The sequence below is a fragment of the Saccostrea cucullata genome, unplaced genomic scaffold (assembly GCF_032062105.1).
Source record: "Saccostrea cucullata isolate Sc308-1 unplaced genomic scaffold, CSIRO_AGI_Scuc_v1 ctg628, whole genome shotgun sequence".
Classification (NCBI taxonomy): domain Eukaryota; kingdom Metazoa; phylum Mollusca; class Bivalvia; order Ostreida; family Ostreidae; genus Saccostrea; species Saccostrea cuccullata.
In genome coordinates, this window is record NW_026927928.1 from 275,124 (window position 1) to 293,215 (window position 18,092).

General features: G+C 33.8%; 4 protein-coding genes, 1 long non-coding RNA gene and 1 pseudogene across 5 annotated transcripts; 5 read left to right on the forward strand and 1 right to left on the reverse strand.

Moving 5' to 3' along the window:
* The first annotated feature begins 111 nt into the window (after positions 1 to 111).
* LOC134275871 (uncharacterized) lies at positions 112 to 2,823 on the forward strand. Its single transcript, XM_062758154.1, has 4 exons — positions 112 to 266; positions 488 to 542; positions 2,135 to 2,236; positions 2,653 to 2,823. The coding sequence occupies exons 1-4, from the start codon at positions 216 to 218 to the stop codon at positions 2,745 to 2,747; spliced, it is 303 nt and encodes a 100-aa protein (XP_062614138.1). The 5' UTR covers positions 112 to 215; the 3' UTR covers positions 2,748 to 2,823.
* A 2,308-nt stretch (positions 2,824 to 5,131) lies between these two features.
* Positions 5,132 to 6,184, forward strand: LOC134275872 (uncharacterized). Its single transcript, XR_009993941.1, has 3 exons — positions 5,132 to 5,452; positions 5,775 to 5,851; positions 6,031 to 6,184. It is a non-coding gene; the product is annotated as an uncharacterized LOC134275872 (long non-coding RNA).
* Positions 6,185 to 8,715: 2,531 nt separating this feature from the next.
* Positions 8,716 to 11,692, forward strand: LOC134275879 (XK-related protein 6-like). The gene is made up of 3 exons (XM_062758160.1): positions 8,716 to 9,478; positions 10,676 to 10,893; positions 11,118 to 11,692. Exons 1-3 carry the CDS (start codon positions 8,946 to 8,948, stop codon positions 11,690 to 11,692), a joined length of 1,326 nt encoding a protein of 441 aa, XP_062614144.1. The 5' UTR covers positions 8,716 to 8,945.
* A 629-nt stretch (positions 11,693 to 12,321) lies between these two features.
* On the forward strand, positions 12,322 to 13,274 carry LOC134275880 (uncharacterized). The gene is made up of 2 exons (XM_062758161.1): positions 12,322 to 12,600; positions 13,043 to 13,274. The coding sequence occupies exons 1-2, from the start codon at positions 12,383 to 12,385 to the stop codon at positions 13,272 to 13,274; spliced, it is 450 nt and encodes a 149-aa protein (XP_062614145.1). The 5' UTR covers positions 12,322 to 12,382.
* Positions 13,275 to 14,014: 740 nt separating this feature from the next.
* Positions 14,015 to 16,396, reverse strand: LOC134275881 (uncharacterized; annotated as a pseudogene).
* A 784-nt stretch (positions 16,397 to 17,180) lies between these two features.
* On the forward strand, positions 17,181 to 18,092 carry LOC134275899 (uncharacterized). Its single transcript, XM_062758179.1, has one exon. It carries the CDS (start codon positions 17,493 to 17,495, stop codon positions 18,027 to 18,029), a length of 537 nt encoding a protein of 178 aa, XP_062614163.1. The 5' UTR covers positions 17,181 to 17,492; the 3' UTR covers positions 18,030 to 18,092.

The window sequence follows — 18,092 nt, forward strand, 5'->3', positions numbered from 1 at the left end:
GAGTTAAATATAAGTTTTGTAAAGTTTTGGAAATATTATGAATTTTTGTTACCGAAAAGTTTCTGGGAACATTTTAAAGTATATGTGGGAGCAACTCTTATTCGTTTTTATCCGAACCAGTTCTTTCCTCCTTTTCAGGAACTCCTCGTGAGTTTACCTTGTCATCGGTTTTTGGGGCCATTCCAGTGTCGACTGACCTTCCACGACCGAAAACCATGTCGTTTAAATACTGGAAACATGTCCCAGGTGTTTCTCCTGGTCTAAAGGTTTGTCTTTGATGATCATGTTTATTTTCTTGACTTAGTTTTGAGCATAATTTAGATGCACCCAAACGAGTAACTGAATATTGTCAAAATTCGAATTTCCTCTATCGTTAGCTTTGTAAACTGTTCTGTGTTACTTACTACTTGTGTTCAAGTAAACACATAAATTCATGTGATGTCAATGATTTTAAATAAAGTTTTATGTAAATTTTCCTTATTTGCAGACTGCAAGATATTTTGCTCTTACTTTGGGAGTAGTGTATGGCTTTAGGAAGAAGAGTGAGTATTTCATGTTTCATTAACCAGTTAACATCATACACATAAGCATTTCCCATCTAAATAGTTGAAAAAAATATATATACATCTACTATACTATGTTTAATATGTTTTACGGTGTGACCGTTGGGGCGAGCGCAGTTTATTTACTATCAAAAACCTACACATGTACTGTCTATCATTCAAGAAAAAGAAAGCAAAAAGAATAAAACAAAACTATAAAAAGAAATCATTTCGCAAGCATCGGGATCGAGATTCCAAACTTCTTGGAAGTTTCCGACAAAATCGGAAGTACCCGAACCGTTGAAGTGACGAAAGTATGACGTCAGATGAAAAGTTATGTTGACTTAGGACGCAAACTCTAGTTTTATGGAAAAGAGATTGCATTTAATCGTTCTTTTCAAGTAAGTTGTTGCTATGCACCGCAACATGTTTTCCAGAGATCACAAAACTATAAGCCTAACCTACCCACCCACCCCCACCTTTCACGGAAGCAACCGACATAACTTCGTCAAAATTCGTAAGTTTCCGGTGACGTCATTTGTATCATTTCCGAAGGGCAAGGTGAAGGCCGGTGTTGTGGCATGGGGGTATTTTTTTGAATAAGGTAAGGCTAAATCATTTCGTTAAGATTTCGGTAAGAAACAATATTCCTTTAATTTTTTTACTATTTTTGATTTATTCGCGCAAAGGACATTGGGTAGTGCAGGAATTCTGGGAATGTTGCACAGAGAAATTTGGCTGACGTATGTACAGATTTCAATCCAAATTTCCTCTGTTCATACACGTTAGTCTATTGAGCTCTCTTCGCGAGCGTCGCTTTGCGACGCTCGCTGCGCTCGCTATAATATAGTAGATGTATCTTTTTTCACAATTAAGATGGGAGGCAGGGGTAGAAACTCCCGAAAATTACAACTCCAAATAATTGTGAGTACCAAAAAAAAATGAACTCTCAATTTCAAATGATGAGTATTGATGACTCGCAATTTTAAAATGAAAGCTTTTAAACATAAACCGCCATCTATCAATGTTTTTAAAAACTTGTAATTTTCCACATGATCATCAGACATGGCACATGTTCAATCATTTAAAAATGGCAGATATATACAGAAACTAAAGAGAGAAAGATTAATTCCATTTGAAAAGGATATTTTTCCACTGGTGAAATTTACAAAGAAAAAATCAGCTAGCAAATTTTTGTGAGTTACAAAATTTTAACTCGCGATTTGGATAATCTAACTCGTATTTTGCGAGTTGTACATATATAGTGAATTTCAAACCCTGGGAGGGGGATTTGACTGTATATACATTCGAAAGTAGATTAATAGGACTCACATGTATAATATTTTAACACTTTGATGTATGAGTGTTCTCTTTTGAGATGTTGATGACTCAATCATTAACATTAATATCTTGATGGAGAATAATGCATGAGTACCTGACTTCTTGTCCGCATAGCACTGTATATTCCCATTTCTGTATATACAGCTGTAATGTATTCTAACAATTCCTTTAAAAAATGTAACAGCTCAGTCTGTTTCAATTTTTTTGATGATATGAAACTTTCCTCTAAATGATTGTCTGACTTTTTTCAGGGGAGCTGCAGGCTTATGAAGAAGTATTCCAGGAAGATCAGATGAGAATTAAGATGGCCATAAAGAGACTAGACAAAGACATTGGGTGGCTTAAATACTATGGTGAGATGACCTTGAATACTGATTACAACAAGTCATCAAAAAAATCCCCTTTGGCTTGTATATATATATCTGTATTTGTAATTTTGGAATCGGAAAACTTCTTGGAGCTAAACAAAACCTTTCATGTTCTGCAAGGATAAATCAAAATAATGCGTACAATAACATAACGGTATATTTTTTCAACCTATAATTAGAAAGTACAAAAGCATTAACCAATAACAAAAGATAAATGTACGAAGTTCTCTGACCACACAATTTTAGCTGTCTGTTATAAATAGATGTTCCTCTGTGATAGATTTTGCCATATAAGTAGAGTAAGTCTGAGACAGTTTAGAAAATCTTGATCCCAGGCAATGGCATTACTGTTTTGTATACTGGAGCATATTTAAGTAATTTTTAATCTGTTTTTGTTTCAGATGAAATGAATGACTTAGCCTATGACTTAGGAGTGCCTAACAGAGTTGTACATGCAGATCGACCGTTAACACCACAGTTTATGCAAGATGATTAGACAATACATCATAGACTTATAATTATAATTTTTGTTTCTCTTTTACATTTCAAGTAAAATCTGTGAATCTTGTCAATCTGGCTGTTGTTCTCAATTATTGCTGGCACCACTATTGGAAATTAAAGGTTTACTTATTTAAGCACAGTACGAATATACAGGGAAAATCTTTTAAAATCAAATGATTAGTTAAATACTGTAAAGTCACATATTTTCGTGGGGTCAAATTTTTCGTGGTATGAGTAAAAACTCTTGGTTCTTGGGGATTTGAATTCGTGGATGAAGTATTGTTGAGTAGTTATGATATAACATTTTACATTTCGTGGTGGACATGAATGCATGGGTCTCTTCATAGCTTGAAACTAACGAAAATTAAACCCACCCTTGCGAAAATTTGTGATTTCACTTTATATGGAACCATCCTCATATTCAAGTTTATTCAAATCATAAAACTGGTACAGAGAAAGATTTCTGAATAAAAATTGTGCACTTTTACCATGAACAGTAATAGAATGCCCCTCTGACAGACTCCTAACATACCCAGTAACAGCCCCTGATTCAATGGCCACAAGAAGTTGTTCATTTTCACTGTATATATAATCAAGAGTCCCATTTTTCCAACAAGAGACGGTTAAGCTTGGGTCACAATGTAACAATTTTGAAAGAAGGATGTATAATCATGCACTCGCTTTGTTTGCTATAAAACTATATAGGACAGAGAAGATTTTGAAAGAATTTATAATTTAATGCATTTTCAACATATAAAATCAATAGAGACCAAACCCCTGGCCCAGGGATTGGAAATTCACAATTTTGAAAGCACCCTTTCACACTGTAATAATTATGTTCTTAGTTTGTTATCGCAATACCCGGGATCAGAGAGGATTTTTCAGAGAAATGGTATATTTTCACTGTAATCTATTAAATATCCCCAGGACCACAAATATAGATTTTGAAAAGACACTCTTGCTCATCATGCATCTAGTTTATATGCTAAAAAATAAAAGAATTTTAAACATGTTTACTACATGTATATGTTTATTCACAGGATTGTGAAGTTTTTATCGTCCAAAAAAATGTGGAATAAAATTTTCTCACCCTCAAATAATTTTTTTTTAATTTGAGGGTGGGAAAATTTTGGGGGGCATTTTTTTTATGATAAAAACTTCAGACTCCTGTAGTTTAGTAGAGCACCACCCTAACTCCAGAGTTCATAACCCCGGAGTCATGCAAGTGATGTCTTGCAATGATAGCATAAGAAGCGAAGTCTTGCAGTGTAAGTGACAACAAACGCCTTTTTACATTGTGTATTATGTAATTTACGTTTTCCATCGAATACCTGGAAACCAATAGTTTCTTGTACAGTGTATTTGTTTTTTATTCCTTCTTGAATAAAAAATGCATTTAACTGTAAAACTGATGCTTTTATCTCCGTTTTATGAAAATGAATTTGAGATAGATGTGATTATATTTTTAATCATTTAATTATTGTATGATATACGAGTACATGTAATATATTAATTATAACAATGAACATTAAAGAAACATTCTGAAATAACGCGATAAATACACATGTATGCATTACACGTATATTCAGAGATTTTTTGTGAGCAATTACTTCGCTGCTGATGTTCAGATCCTGAGGATCGGACTACCTTAGCTCCCAGAAACAGGCGAGCTTATGGCTGACACATGTTGCTCCAAATAACATGGACAAATTTTTGTGAAGAAATATGACAGAAGAAATTGATCATTGTGGGCTGGACGCTTATAATGAGATGTATACATGTATGCAATTACATCAGATTCTATTCTCGTGTATGAGAGTGTGAGATTTCTTTCAGCGAAAAGCACTATAAGTAATTCATAATTGGAGGGGGGGGGTGTCATAGATCGAGTCATTCTGAATCTCAGATATATGACATCAATGAAAAAACAGTATCAATTTCAGAATCTCTTATCAAAATATCAAAATGGTCACTACATTCTATAAATTCTTTCGCATGATTGTCTTTATAAACATTTTCAAGAATGCAGTTTGTAAATCAATAAAGATTAAATTTAGTTGTATAGATGGTCAAGCAAAACAAAAGAACAAATAAAAAAAAAACATACACACAAACAAAAAGGTTCTGTTCAAACATCAAACACACATAAAATTACTCTTGAAAACCAGAACATTTTAATCTTCATCTTGATTTTTACTGTTGCAATGCATATGCCCCAATAATTCTGCTGATATATAGAACAGCTGTAGAATACTAAAATAGAAAACATGGCTACTACATTTGCTTGTGTCCATCAAAAAATGAAATGACATTTATTTTTAAAAAAAACCCTCTTATAATGTTAATTGTATATATCTTGTAGATAGAGACAATGGAGAAAAATTCCCACCATTGTTTGCAAAATAGGTCCGAAAAAGCCCGAGAAGTTGCGATTTGTATTGCCCCTGCAACACCATTAGGAATGTTCCATTTGCAAAAGGGGATGTTGATATCAATCTCGTTTTCATTATTATTATTGTGACGTCATAATAGATATAACGTCACAATCTACTTGCAGTAGTTTGTTATTAGATACTAAGGAAAGATTTTCTCCAAGAATATCGGCCATTTTTCTGCTAAAAGTTTCTCATAGATTTAATCTCTGAAATATTAGCATCGACTTGAATATAATCTTTCAATACAGACCACAAATCCAATAATGTAAGTAGCAATAATCACAGGGGCCTGTAACATATTGTATTTGATTTTACGTAATCACTATATATCTCTTTTTGTATATATATAGTGATTACGTAAAATCAAATACAATATGTTACAGGCCCCTGTGGCAATAATGACTTCTGTTAAGCTAGAGTGATTGTAATATTATAAATTTTGATTTCAGTAAATGACAGAAAGCTATTTTACATCTATTTACATTAACGGTTTACGTTTTAAAAGTATATCCCAGGAATTTTATAATAGATGCCTCTGTGTTTCCCGTATTTAAAATTCATAATATGAATTCTTTTTGTAATTACAGCATTCAGAAAATGTTTCCAGGATTTTCTTGGATGCTTATGGGCGTGATGGAGTTACAGAAATGGTGGGCAAAGAAAAGTGAGTACCTGGACATTAATCATGAATAGTAGACAAGAGTTTAAAATTCTAAAAGAACAAAATTGGAATATATCATTCATTCTGTAAAATATTTTATTTTACATTGCCGGTAAATGATCGAAGCTGCTTAATAATGCAGTTTTTTTCTTAAATTCTTAATACAGGTATTTCTATTTCAGATATTAAAAGACATGAAAAAGGTCACATCATAAACCCGGATGATTTGGGAACTGATGTCGACACCGGACTGAAAGAAGCAGATTTTGAAAGACTTGTTTCAGATGAAATTGACAATTTGATTGCCTTAATCCAATCGTCCATGTAGATGTTTTTAATGTGTTATGTTTAAAAATAAATATATTTTATAAACAACATTTTTATAATGTCGTTTTTACGTACGCGTGTAAGGTCTAAACTAGCGGGTTTTTGCTTTTATACATGAAAAAGATACCTGATGTGTTATTGACCGATCAAGGGCCAAGGAGGCATTTTAACAAATAGAAAGTATAACAATAATTAATGATTTTAAGACGTTCTTCCAAACTCTTTTACCATAGACACTTGTATCTGTAATATTTTTAATCCATATAGGATTAAGACAACACAATATAAAATTTTCTTATTTGGCACAGAAGCTAGAGCGTATTATATATTAAGGTCGCGGTGTAAGGAATTGATCCTTACGTCGCGGGTTCGAACCCAGAAATGGGACGTGGAGACCGGTCTTTCCAATGAGGCAGAATTAACCGAGGTCCCGTGTCGCAGTAGGTGCTGTCTCGAGATAGATCCCTCACTGCTTAAATGACCGAAAGTGTCGATCATAATCATTATCAATCAGGGATTGGAAATAGCATCATAGCAGTATGAACCGGAGGACCTCCCCCCTTAATTTTGCCGATTATTATAAAGAATACTGCAGTAAAAAAAAAAGGATCTATTTGCTTGTGTCCCTTCAATAAATAATGACCTTTTTAGCTCATGCACCTGAGCCGAAGGCTCAAGTGAGCATTTATGATCAAAATTTGTCCCTTGTCTGTAGTTGTCGTCGTTGTAAACTTTTCACATTTTCATCTTCTCAAGAACCACTGGGCCAAACTTACTACAAAGTATCCTTAGATATCCTCGTCTCAAGAACAGAAAACTTATAATTATGCTTTTAAGTGAAATTGATATGTAAGCACCGACATGAGTATCTTACATGTAATTGTCTCAGGTGAATGATGTGGCCAATGGGCCTCTTGTTCTCTGTTTTGTCTTAAGGACATACGCAACGTACATCACCTATAGCTACTGATAATTTTTCAAGATATTCTAAATTTAAACTTACAATACCATTACATGTTCTTAGACAAAAAATCAGGATGCGTTACAAGGGGTTTCGAAAAGATATCAAATTGTGAAAATTTTTGCATTATTTAAAGAAAAGTGTACAAAAATTACAAAACATAAATTCCAGATTTTTTTTCATCAAAAATTGTTTTAGAAGAGGTGTACAAATCCATATATATATAGACATTAAAAATATTACACACGGGTCCTTCATTTAGTGGAACTCTTCAACTCCAAGGAAGAACCCCCAAGAAAGTTCAAACTACATTGCGTATGACCTTAAGGATATTCGATCCTCAGCCAGGAAGAATACCTCCAAAAATTGATATTTAAATTGAAATGCATTAAAATGAAGCTTGAAAATGAAATTTTCTCATACAACAATTTTCATTTTTATTCATCTTTATAAGATTCAAGGTTCTTGGAAGTCTTAGAAAAGGTCTAACAAATGTTGACATTTGTACCCTACAAAAGGGGAAAAAATTAATACAGTTTTAGAGAAATAAGATTTTCTTTAATCCAGCCTTAGATACCAATGCTTATTTTGAATGATATGAAAATTTAAGAAAAAGTGTTTTGTGGTGTCTTTTTGTGATAGCAAAAGCCTTTTACACTATGTATTATAGAATACATGACGGAAATAGAAGACAAAAAATACAAAAATAGTATAAAAATCATGACAATTTCTCTGAATGCCTGGATACCTATTTTTTTTTAACCTAAAATATATTTGTTGATCAATTTGCAATAAGAAAATGTATTGCTGATATTCTAATTCGCTTTTTCTGCAAAAATGTTGGAGATTTGACAATTTCCCTATTATGATTAGATTTAACTTTAATCCTTAACTCTACGGAAATCTGTGGATAAATTTACGTAACTTTGTGGATTTAGAGATACTTTTATGAGTATTTTTGATTTCTTAACTGCTAATTTTATAAACCTGGGGATCGGACTACCTCAATTTATTTATTTTGGGCTTGTCAAGGAATTTTTGGTGACTCATAGTGCCACCCCAATTGAAAATGTATCATAATGGTTATGCCCCACCCCCGGAAATTGTTTTTAGGGGTTCGACATGGACATTACCTCCACAAACATGACAAGTATGACTTTCCTGACGTTTGGGAAATTATAATTAAAACAGATTTTACTTTATTTGCTTGAAAAGAAACTAGGAAACGGTATTATTATGTGTTATAGGAGTATTAACTCGCCCTCAACAATATCACTTTATACACTGTTATACCTCAAATTCATAGTTTTAAATGATCAATTACCATGATTTTTGTTTAGAAATACTTAATATCATTCATCAGATCTAGAATCTAGAATGTTTGGACCTTTGGTAAGTTAAATAATATAATTTTAGGTCAACTAAGCTTTAATTCAGATGAATGTATATGAATGTATATAACTAATTGAACATTTTATTATACCTGCACATATCCGATAGACCTAGCAGTAAATGATATTTACACAGGTTGTCGGGTCGTCTGTGTGTTTTGACAAGGGCTAACAACGAGTGCATTGACCAGTGAACTTGAACTATTTCCAGATTAGTATACTATATGTTTACATGCCTTGTGAGATATTTATAGAATCGTGGAAAAGACCTAGCCTAGTGCGTCTCCGATTATGTAGTCTTTTATCTTGCACTATTTGGTATTTACACTTATGTATGGACACGATTGATCTAGAATCAGGACCTGTGTTCTGTAAGATTTTCCCTGGAACTAATGCAACGGTTTGGAGAATGTGAAACATGGGAGAGGATTCTTCAGTTCAAAACCATAACGTAATGGAGCACGGCGAGAACCGGAAATGTAAAGTGATATTGACAAGACGATTAGCAGACCAACTTAATGTGGATTTAGAAGGACTGTGTCTCAAACCGGTCAGGAATGGACACCATGTCCAGTTACAAAACGGAGAATCTACGGCCGATAATCCAAGTGCTTCCGAAGGCAAGAATTCTGAGGACGAAACCGACAATTTGGTCGGAGGACGCGCAGATCAATCAGAGGCGGTCGACCCTCTTTATCCATTTTCTTGCATCGATTTTATTGGCGTCAGCATTTCTGTGGTATTTTATTGCTTTGATGTCTTTACGGACATTTTATTGGCCAAAAGTTATTACGACGATGGAATGACGTTTGAGTGCGTTTTGACGTCATCTGTTGTTGCTGCTGCGTTTTTAGTAGCTGGAATTTTAAGTTCGATCTGGCATACTCAGGAACAACCCCGCCAAAATGTCTGTTTATTGGTTCTGATGTTTCCATTTGCTACCATAGAGAGGTAGATTGGACTTTATGTCATTTGACATGTCATTTTGAAATAAGAGTATTGATGGGAGAATATAGGGAGGGGACAATCAATTAATTTCTTTACAGCTACCTATTCTATTTGTCATTCCCTTTTTATCCCCTTCATTAAACCTTTACGCCTCCCCTTGCCCAGCGTTCTATCCATTTCTCATTTAAACGAACAGTGGTACGATGGATTTCAAGTTAGATAAAAAAAAAATAAACTACGTAAAATTTTTGGTCTTAATAAAAAATAATAAACTACGTAAAATTTTTGGTCTTAATAAATAGTACCCAAATATATATAAATCATTTAGGTCACTGTATATCTTCTAAAGAACATATATGGGGTATGTGGTCAAAGTGATACATACACGTACGTGCCTTTACAATATGCTCATCATTACTTTGTACTAAGATCATCAGCATAATACCCAGTAACAAAGGAAATATTGTAAGAGTCATCGGCTTTATACACAGGAGCAGAGGAGAAGATTTTCAAAGAATTTAAATGCATTTTCACTATAAAATCATTAAAGCCCGACCCTTACACAAGAACCCCTGACCAAGGGGCCATGACATTCTCAATTTTTGGCAGTGGCAACATTCCTCATCATAACTATGTATTTAGATTTTTTTTTCATAATACCAAGGACAGAGGAGAAGATTAATGCATTTTCACTATATAATCATTACAGCCCCACCCTACCACCAGAACCCCTTACCCTGAGGCCATGAATTTCATAATTTTGGTAGAGGCTCAATGCTGATTACAAACATGCAAACAGTTTGGCTACTTGATGTATTATAAGAAAAGAAAATGTTTTAAAGATTACATTAATTTTAGTAGTTTTTATCACATCCCATAAGCCCTAGGGAGGCAGGGGCCATAAAATTCCCAAATAATACTCCGCTTTACCCATGGATGTTATATATCAAAATTGGTTGAAATTGTTTCAGTGGTTTCAGAGAAAAAGCTGACTATGTTTAAATGTTAAAACACGACGGACGACGCACGAGGACGGACGAAAACAGGTCAACTGAGTAAACTAAAAAAGGACATGTATGTACATATATTGTATAATTCAATGTTATATTAACTTATTATAATACATATTTATGTATATATAGTTGTACCTATTTGTACAAGTCATGCATTACAACTCATATGCTTGCTTTTGTTTTGCAGAAATATAACATACTTAGTTCATGGCTATAGAAGCAAGCAGAAAGGCAGTAAGAAGCACTACCATTATATAGAGATGATCTACAACGATCGAGATGCGAGTCTACTAAGAATGTTTGACGCTTTTATTGAATCCGCTCCCCAACTGGTTCTACAAATCTACCTCATTCTCAAAGAACAAGAGAATCTCAAAGACTGCGAACATATATCGATTCATAGTCGTAAGATTTTTTTTCTGTTTGTATTAAAGTTCCATGAGCTGTATTGAACTCACATTGATATTTTAAAACTGTATTTGTGTGCAGTATTATAACCTGTCAATTTTTTGAAAGATAAATATATTGTTTTTTTTTTAATTCTGTTGTCTCATGATATATTTGCTCTTTTTTAAAATATAAATTTGAATTTACCTGCAGCAATTAACCGTTCCCTTTGTTATTTTCAGATATAATTCGACTGTTAACAGTTCTCTCCTCTTGGATATCTGTCACGTGGTCTGTGACCGCTTACTATCGAGCACTTCGTGTGAGCAACGCTATGCACAAAACGAGGCAAAAAACAGTTTTTGCTGCAATGGGATATTTTCTCTGGAGAGCGTTTGAAATAGGACCAAGAGTAATGGCATTAGTAATGATTATTCTCATGAACGACATCATTTTTGCAATTACAGTAGCGTTTCATTGGATTGTTATGGTCACGTGGTCATTTGCGACGAAAATGAGGCCATACAAGAAAACCCACGAAAACATTATCTTTATTTTATTAGTTGGATTTGTGCAGATATTTTCTTTCATGAATGTCAGTCCCGGTAAATCTCGATTTCATGCCCTTTTGTATTATTTGTTTGTTTACACTGAGAACATTATTATACTTATTATATGGATTTTGGCTAAAAATAGCTCCTTTTGTCCGTGGATTTATCACGGGTCAATTGGCATTGTTTCTAGTGGATTTGTTTTTAATATAGTTTTTATTATATCATTTTATAAATTATGTCACCCCAAAACTGCCATTTGTTGAATAAATGTTTTTTGTAGAATTTATGATTTTTCCTTCTTTGCGTCATTTAACCAGAGTGATTTGTCGTGGTTTCATAATCACCTGAATTTAATGTTGACACTTCCTAAGATCAGTTTAATGTATTGAAGTGAAAAACCTTTAACTTGTTTATTGAATGTCATTAAGGTAATCAATATATAAGTCAGTGAAAGCAAATGAATGCATTGGCGGAGAGATTTAAGACTTTAAAATACCATTTGACGTATACAAGTGTGTTTGTGATACACGGGTCCTCGTATGGTAGCCAAATTGAGTGCTGAAGTTTCAGATGCAAGTCAAACTCCAAAGGTTACGGTCAAAGGACAAAATTATTGGTATTCAGAGGAGGGTCTTGACACATACATGTAGAATACAACTGTGAAATACGATACCCTGGCCCCTAAACCTTATCATTCGACATTTTTTGAACAGTATACTGTTAAAAAATGTCGAATGATAAAGTTTTTTAAGTGGGTCAAACTGAGGTCAAGGTTAAAAAGTCAACAATATTTATACTCTTTGAAAGGTCTTGTCACAATGAATACACAAGTGAAATTAGTCCGAAATACTCGGAGTATCTGACGTTAACGCAGGCTCGGTCGCTATCACTTTCTGTGTCTTCGGTCAATATTAATTGCCTGCGTACGGTAAAGACGGGCAATACCAGTCTACATGCTGTACGAATCTACCGAAAGTGACACGGACGAAAGCATACCAGAAATCGACTTAACTATTAAAATGACTGTGCAGCCGTATCAATACGAGCCAGTTAAAAGACAAGAGACAGCAAGACAGCCACTGGATGATGAAAGTGACTCGGGGCAGTCGGCACAAGGCAGCGTCCATAGCGACGATGAACACCTACCTTCAGACATGCAGATCATGCACTGGTACAAAGTCATACATGTATCTTATCGTAGTATTAACTAAAAGTTTATGAAATTATTAACAGAAAAAGTCTATGAATATTGTATTTAGAAATAGATTTAAGTATGCTAACTCTAGGATTAAAAGTTCATCATGTAACGTACATGTACATATCAGCATATTGCCCTGTATTGGTATACACATGTATACAATGAAAAGGAAGCAAAAGGAGAGCTTTTGAACAGCGACGAAGGACAAGAATAAAAAGAAAAATACTTGAGAGTCGAAAAAGCCATTTAAGATATATGTGATGATTTAATTCTTGTATAAACAATTTAGATTGAACAAAATATAAGTATAAACATGATAAACAAATTGATTTTACAAAAATAATTTAAAATTATGAAAGGTAATCTTAATTTTCACACTTGTAGTGAGGGAATCATTTTAAATTTTTGGGTGCAGGTGTTCCTGTAAAAACTGCATTTCTATGCCAACTGCAAGAGAATGCAAATGTTGCCACTTTTATGCTGACATTGAGTCAAGGATTGAAGAGGGATCCGGAGGAGGAACCTGCATCACTGAACATGAGGGTTTTGCTGCAAATTGTCTCAACAGATGGGTTTTAGAGACATCCTTCTATGAATATCTAGAAGAAAATGGACAACTGGAAGAAAATGAATTAGTACACAAGTAGTTTTTTTTGTAAAATTTTAAGGTAATCCTGGCAATACAAATAAAGAAGTAGTATTTTATTCTATCCATACAGATGATTCTGATTGAAAGAAATACCTGGTATTAATTTAAGTAACAAGTTTAATATTTACTCAAGTTATACAGTATAACCTGGATTGAGACAGTTTACGCTATATTTTTTGTATAAAAATGTTAAGCGTTCCAACAATGGTTATTCAGTATAACTTGAGTAGCTAATAAGCTCATTCCTTATAATTAATTAATTACTAGGAAAATAGACAATTTCACCTCAAATATGACATTAAACTGTACAAAATTTAAGTGTAAAGTCAAGCAAATTGATATGTTTTTGTTTTGATAAGTCATTGTGACGTATACAACCCAGGGTATACAGTTTGAACTACAATGTAATTTTCTAGCCAATCAAAAAGCGTGTTACATTCAGAATTTATATACTGTCTAAACTAATAATCAGCACTAAAAAGGTGTATACTTTATAATTCTAAAAATTATTTGAATTGCCAGTTTCTTAATAATCATTATCTTATGTCAAAGAATTTAAAAAAAAAATTGAGCTGGTTTTGCATGAATGTTTGTGTGAGTAGGGAGTGTACTGTAATTGTAAAGGGCTTAAGGCATACATTTCAAATAAAACAAAAAACAAGAACCACAGTTATATGACAGTTTTTATAAATTTTACTTACTGTATGTTTGTTTAACTTTGACTTCCTTAGGTATGCATCAATGGAATCTTTTAAGGATTGTAATACATGTATAAACAAGCAAAAGCATTATCCCTGTTTTAGACTCAAAGACAATTTTATTTTTAACAGCTTGGGATGCCAGCTCCATTTCTGCCTTTAAAACCATTGCATAATCTGTAAAAAAAAAAGAGAGATATGACACAGAATAAATCAGTTGTCCATTTTTGTTCACAGCTTGATCCCGGCTGGAGTTCTCGTTAAAGTGAAGGGCTGCAATGTATATTCTGAAAAAGAGAAGAACAGTGTCATTCGCGATTTATGATTAAAATCTTTAAAAACATTTTTAGCATTTGAGTTTTGAATAAAAGGAGAAAATATTTACCTGGCCTTCATTGCACCATAAAAGAAATGCAGAGCTTTAGGTGCAAAATGACACACAACATTGTGGTATGCTTCCAGGGCTGAAGTTTGCTCTGCAGGGGAGAGTTTCTTGATGTCTTGTACCAAAAGTCTGCCATTAACAACCTTTTCCATCTCATGGAAAGCTAGACTACCTGAAACAAACTAGTGCTAATTGTAACGGGAACCGTTACAGATGTTCCCTAAACGCTCCCAAACTTCATTTTGGTGCCTCATTCCCCCTGAGCTTCATCAAATAAACTAAACTTGATGCATCTTAAACTTAAACAACGTTTTTCCTAAAGTATACCAAGTATATAGCAAATTTTTGCATTGCACGTGCGCACACTTGCATGCATATGCGGAATGACCATATCATTGTATCTACACTATTAATTTATTTTAATGCACTTAATATCAAGGCATTTGATCTAAAAGTAATCGAAAATACGCTAAATCAAGTGCGTTTATAATTATACGTATTGCACGTGCACGCACGTGCATGCATGTGCATGATGACCATACCCTTCTGTAGGGGTTCATTACGACTATCTATGTTCTAAATCCCATCCTGTTTGGCTGAAAACCAAGGGAGTTATAGCCATTTAAAGTTAAAGCCAATCAGAATGCAGCGCACGTGCATGCGCGTGATTTCATGAAAATTATTTTATATCATATCATAAGTTATCTTAATGCATGACTATGTTTTAAATTTCAAAGTATTTCGTCAAAAAACGAATAAGATATTGAGATTTTTGTTTCAGCCATTCAGAGCGAAGCGCACGTGCATGCGCGTGAGTTCATGATAATTTGACCATGTCCTCTTGTCTATAATACTAATATATTCTTATATTCTGAGTTTCAACACATTTCATCAAAAAATAGAAAAGTTACGGCTATATCAATTATATTGGTCATTTTACATGTTGCACGTGCGCGCTCTTGCAAGCAGGTGCGCGCAAATTGACTTTGATTCCGCAAATCTACATAACATGTCTACTTACCCTAAAAAGGTTTTAGTAAACCTAAATCAGATGAATAGTTTACAAGATCATTCGCGGACAAATAAGTACCCAGGAAGAAGAAAAATAATAATAAGAAACAGAGTAAAAACAATATGTTCCCAAACTTCGTTTGGGGAACATAATAAGGATACAATTTAGTAGTTTAGATCAATAGTGCTTCATAATGTACTAACTTATAATGTATATCTGCAAACTAGGGACTCAGAAATGTTTTTGTTATTTTTCAAACCCATGCTTACAAAGTTACCTTTCTTAATCCAATCTCTGTCCTCCAGGTCACCATGTAAGCACTTGGGGAATCGCTTTCCATGACCCTGGTGAACATCAGTGATATGGTTGAGGATAGACAGCCATTTCTCAGAAACCAATTCACCATCTCCTTCGCTAGATGCCGCGCACCAGTATAGGTGGTTTGAGACTGACCGTGACCAATCACCCACTTGCTTGTACTTTTTTTCTTCCCAATAGCCTCCAACTTTTTAAACACCCCTAAAAAACACAAATCAATTATTAAATGATAATTATATATAGTTATTCAGTTTAATAACTTCAATGAGGAATACCCTATGCATTTTAGATTGTATAAAACAATAGTGTATCATGTAAACTGAGTTTACCTTTGGCCATATGCCACACATCAAACCAATGGTTGATATCACTTCTTTCTTTTTTCATGTAAGCTTTAATCTGGGGATGTCTGTCAGTAACGAGGTCACTAATAACTAAACCCTCCTCATCCACTGTCTTAAGGCACCTTGTCAAACCCTCCATTTCCATCCAATAGGAGCTTTTGACTTCATTGCTCTATAAAAGTTAAGCATATATTGTTTTGAGAATTCGAACCATATTAACACATTAAACATTACATAATCAGTGCTGAATGTTGAAGTAATATATAGCAAACAGAGGTTCTGCATTCTTTTTACCTGAACTAGTTGAACATCAAGTATCTGTCTCAGCTCCAGGTCCATCAAACTATATGATCCATATTTAGCCGTGTGTTCTGGTGAACAGCATTTAGCATCTCCTCCGACAACTACAGCTACGTTATGTTGTCTTATTACATCAAATATTTGATATTATGAATAATTGTATAATATCTACTAGTATTTCTTATCTCAACAAGATCCGTAGCTCTTGACCATAAATGTTTATCTAGTGTCTCTCCGGATTTCAGACCATTGTCACATAATCTCATTCGAGATTTCGTTCCCAAACTTCGACCGCTTCTTTCGATTGACAGATGATACAAACATTTGTCACAAAATTTAAAAATAACAACTTGAATAGTGCTAATTGAAGTAAAATGAACAAGTTTAACTGTATAGTGTTTTTTATATTTTATTCAAAGTTTCATAAAAATGGAATTTGAAGTGACAAACACACATACAGATTATGAAGTTTGGTTGGTGAGAAGTACAATTTTCAACATAATAGAAGGTTAACAATTTCTTGATATTTTAGAAATGTATTATTTGCCTCATTTACAAGAGAAGAATTTATACTAATCCATACATCCATTTTTTTGTTTGTATCATATTTCCTTACACCATAAAGCTTTCCTTTCGTAAAGGTTTAAATCCATCAAAATATAAAGATTTTCATAGCAATTTGCTATTCGTTTAAACCCCCGAGTTCCAGCAATTTTCTGCTTCAAATACTTTATAGTACATTCGTTTTCCCTCTATTTCCTATAGAAAGAACCATATACAGACTCCAGACCAAAATATTTAGTCTCTATGGATCTCTTTAAGATAAATATGTATATTTCCAGAAAGTATTCTTTATGTTTCCACGGATATCAATGATATTACTTACACGGTATATTTCCAGATAGTATTCTCTCTGTTTTTATAATTAAATGCATTGCAAGATATTTATAGAATCGTTGAAAAGAAGCGCCCTAGTGCGTCTCCGATCATGTTGGGTTTTGTCGTGTACTATTGGGTATTTACGCTTAATTGTGTATTGACACGATTGATCTAGAAACAGGACTTGTGTGTTCAGTACTATTTTTCCTGGAACTAATGGAACAGTTCTGAGAATGTAAAACGTGGGAGAGAATTTTTCAGCTCAAATCATTATAACGAAATGGAGAACCAGTTTGACAGCATAGCGTGTGAAGTGAAATTGATAAGAGAATTAGCTGACCAACCTAATGTGGACGATGAAGAAGTGTGTCTCAAACCGGTCAGGAACGGACCCCAAGTCCAATTACAAACCGGAGAATCTACAACCGAGAATCCAAGTGCTTCCGAAGGCACCAGCAATTTGGTCGGACAACGCATGGATCATTCGGAGGCTGCCGACTCTTCAGTCAGCTTTGACGAATCAAAACAGATAGAAAATCAGTTATTATATCTATTTCCTTGCATAGATGTTTTTGCCATCCCTTTTTTTGTGGTATTTTTTTGCAATGATGTCTTTGTGAACATTTTGTTGGCCAAAAGCTATTACGACGATGGAATGACGTTTGAGTGCATTTTGACGGCATCCGTTGTTGCTACTGCATTTTTAGTAACTGGAATCTTAAATTTGTTCTGGCATACTCAGGAAAAACACCGTCGAAATATCTGCTTATTTGGTTCTGATGTTCCCATTTTTGCTACCATAGAGAGGTTGATCTGATTATATCAAAAGCTTGTGAAATTAGATATATAGAAGTTAAACATTTATTTTATTATAGAAATA

Excerpts from the sequence above, each read along its gene's own strand:
- LOC134275871 (XM_062758154.1), top strand. The coding sequence starts at position 216 with ATGTCGTTTAAATACTGGAAACATGTCCCAGGTGTTTCTCCTGGTCTA. Across the intron at positions 267-487 it reads GTGTTTCTCCTGGTCTAAAG|ACTGCAAGATATTTTGCTCT; the intron begins GTTTGTCTTTGA and ends CCTTATTTGCAG. Across the intron at positions 543-2,134 it reads GTATGGCTTTAGGAAGAAGA|GGGAGCTGCAGGCTTATGAA; the intron begins GTGAGTATTTCA and ends GACTTTTTTCAG.
- LOC134275879 (XM_062758160.1), top strand. The coding sequence starts at position 8,946 with ATGGGAGAGGATTCTTCAGTTCAAAACCATAACGTAATGGAGCACGGC. Across the intron at positions 9,479-10,675 it reads CCATTTGCTACCATAGAGAG|AAATATAACATACTTAGTTC; the intron begins GTAGATTGGACT and ends TTTGTTTTGCAG. Across the intron at positions 10,894-11,117 it reads ACATATATCGATTCATAGTC|ATATAATTCGACTGTTAACA; the intron begins GTAAGATTTTTT and ends TGTTATTTTCAG.
- LOC134275880 (XM_062758161.1), top strand. The coding sequence starts at position 12,383 with ATGCTGTACGAATCTACCGAAAGTGACACGGACGAAAGCATACCAGAA. Across the intron at positions 12,601-13,042 it reads GACATGCAGATCATGCACTG|GTGTTCCTGTAAAAACTGCA; the intron begins GTACAAAGTCAT and ends TTTTGGGTGCAG.
- LOC134275899 (XM_062758179.1), top strand. The coding sequence starts at position 17,493 with ATGGAGAACCAGTTTGACAGCATAGCGTGTGAAGTGAAATTGATAAGA.